Consider the following 1,779-nt stretch of genomic DNA (forward strand, 5'->3'; position numbering starts at 1 on the left):
CTACACTATATCACTCAACTCCTTTTGTAATTGATAAAGTTGAGCACCGCTACATTGCCCGAATCTAACTTCAAGTTCTTTCCAAATTTCATTTGCAGTTTTAGAATAAAGGACACTTTCAGCTATGTCCTTAGATAGAGAGTTTAAAATCCATGATATAACCATATTATTGCAGCGATTCCACTGCTTGAAATCAGTTGAAGTTGCATCTGATTCAGAAAATGTTCCATCGATGAAACCAAGTTTGTTCTTGGCAGAGAGTGCAATAATTATGGCTCTACGCCATCCTCCATATCCTTTTCCATCAAAAACTGAGTTGACAAGAACCATTCCTGGTGAATCAGATGGATGAAGATAATAGAGGTGAGTGGAATCGATGACGATAGCAGCTGGTTGGTTAACTGTTCTAGCTGCAGAAATATTTGAGGAGTCATCTGTGGAGTTTGGTGCCATTTCAATAAAAAGAGAAAGAAGAAGAAAAAATGTGGGCAAAAGAGTTTCAGATAGCTACTGCTCTGATACCATGTAGAGATTTAGGGAAATTTTCTTTTCTTTTGATGAATAATAGACTGTACAGAATGCATATTTATACACCTATTTTAGGAATCAAACTAGGGACAATTACAGCTATACTAAGTACAAATGTGTAATTATTAATTTGTTGTCCTAATCATGTTTGCACTATGACATGTACAACTATACATTGCATTTGGATACTGATATTCTGGAAGGAACAAGTGCCTTCCAGTTGTATCCATTATGCTACAAGAAAGTGGACTGAATGTTAAATAGTTTGGGTCAGACCTTATTTTGTATTTTGGACTTCTTATTTGTTTGTTGGACCAATATAACATATTGGCCCAATTTCCTATTGAACCCGATATTACCTAAACAAGTCTTCTGATTTCTAGGTCATTACATACGCCTCTTCTCGTTGTTCCTCTTCGTATTCTTCGACTACGTATCCTCTATGTCGTCGACCAGCTCTTGAGTTAGGGGCGAGGTCGTAGAATCCAGTCCAACAATGCATATTTAAACAATAATGGGATGAAAATATTTAGTACTCCCAAACAACAAAAAGAAAAAACAATATGGACACCACTTAAAAGCAGGTAGAAATGGCACCAGTTAGCCACTTTAAAAGGCTGTTTTTCAGGAATTAGCCAATGCATCCTGAATTTCAGTTTAATTTTTAGGAAAAAAATGTCATAAATTTTCCTAAAGTTAAAAATTTTAGTTTAAAATTTCAGAACAAAATAAGTACTGGCTAATCTTTAAATAGCTTTACTGAGAATGACTATCTGTGCATTTGCCCCTTAAAGCAGTCCACTCATTAAGTCCTTTCTCATATAGTGACAAGCACTTAAAATACTCTGAGATGCTTTGATATTGCTTTTTTAATGTTGGTTGTTCCTTCAACATCACAGATAAGAGACTAGTCGAACCAGGGGATTGGCTGAACCCAATAGCTTTTGTTCAAACAGTATATATGTTGATACAAATTATTCCCTATACTATTTTCAAAATGCATGTATATCTTCAAAGCAATGCATGTGCATCAATCAATATTTTTCCATAATTTCTGCATTTTTAAAGGATTTTTAATTAATTTATCCTAGCATTTTTATTATATAAATAATTACTAATTGCATCACAAATAATTTTATAATAATTTTATTACTTAATTTTTTAAAATTATATTTATATTAAGCTTTAATTATCTTATGAATAACTCTATTTATATCTGTAGGCTATAATTGCAATAACTTTGCAATAATA

The 1,779-nt window shown here is 32.8% G+C and overlaps 1 protein-coding gene across 1 annotated transcript; it reads right to left on the reverse strand.

Moving 5' to 3' along the window:
* LOC138869600 (uncharacterized) lies at positions 1–453 on the reverse strand. Its single transcript, XM_070147231.1, has one exon. The coding sequence runs from the start codon at positions 451–453 to the stop codon at positions 1–3; it is 453 nt and encodes a 150-aa protein (XP_070003332.1).
* Between the last annotated feature and the right edge of the window lie 1,326 nt (positions 454–1,779).

This window comes from Nicotiana sylvestris, chromosome 5 (genome assembly GCF_000393655.2).
Source record: "Nicotiana sylvestris chromosome 5, ASM39365v2, whole genome shotgun sequence".
NCBI classification, from domain to species: Eukaryota; Viridiplantae; Streptophyta; class Magnoliopsida; order Solanales; family Solanaceae; genus Nicotiana; species Nicotiana sylvestris.

What these genes read in the sequence shown, in the direction of transcription:
- LOC138869600 (XM_070147231.1), bottom strand. Translation starts at nt 453, where the DNA reads ATGGCACCAAACTCCACAGATGACTCCTCAAATATTTCTGCAGCTAGA.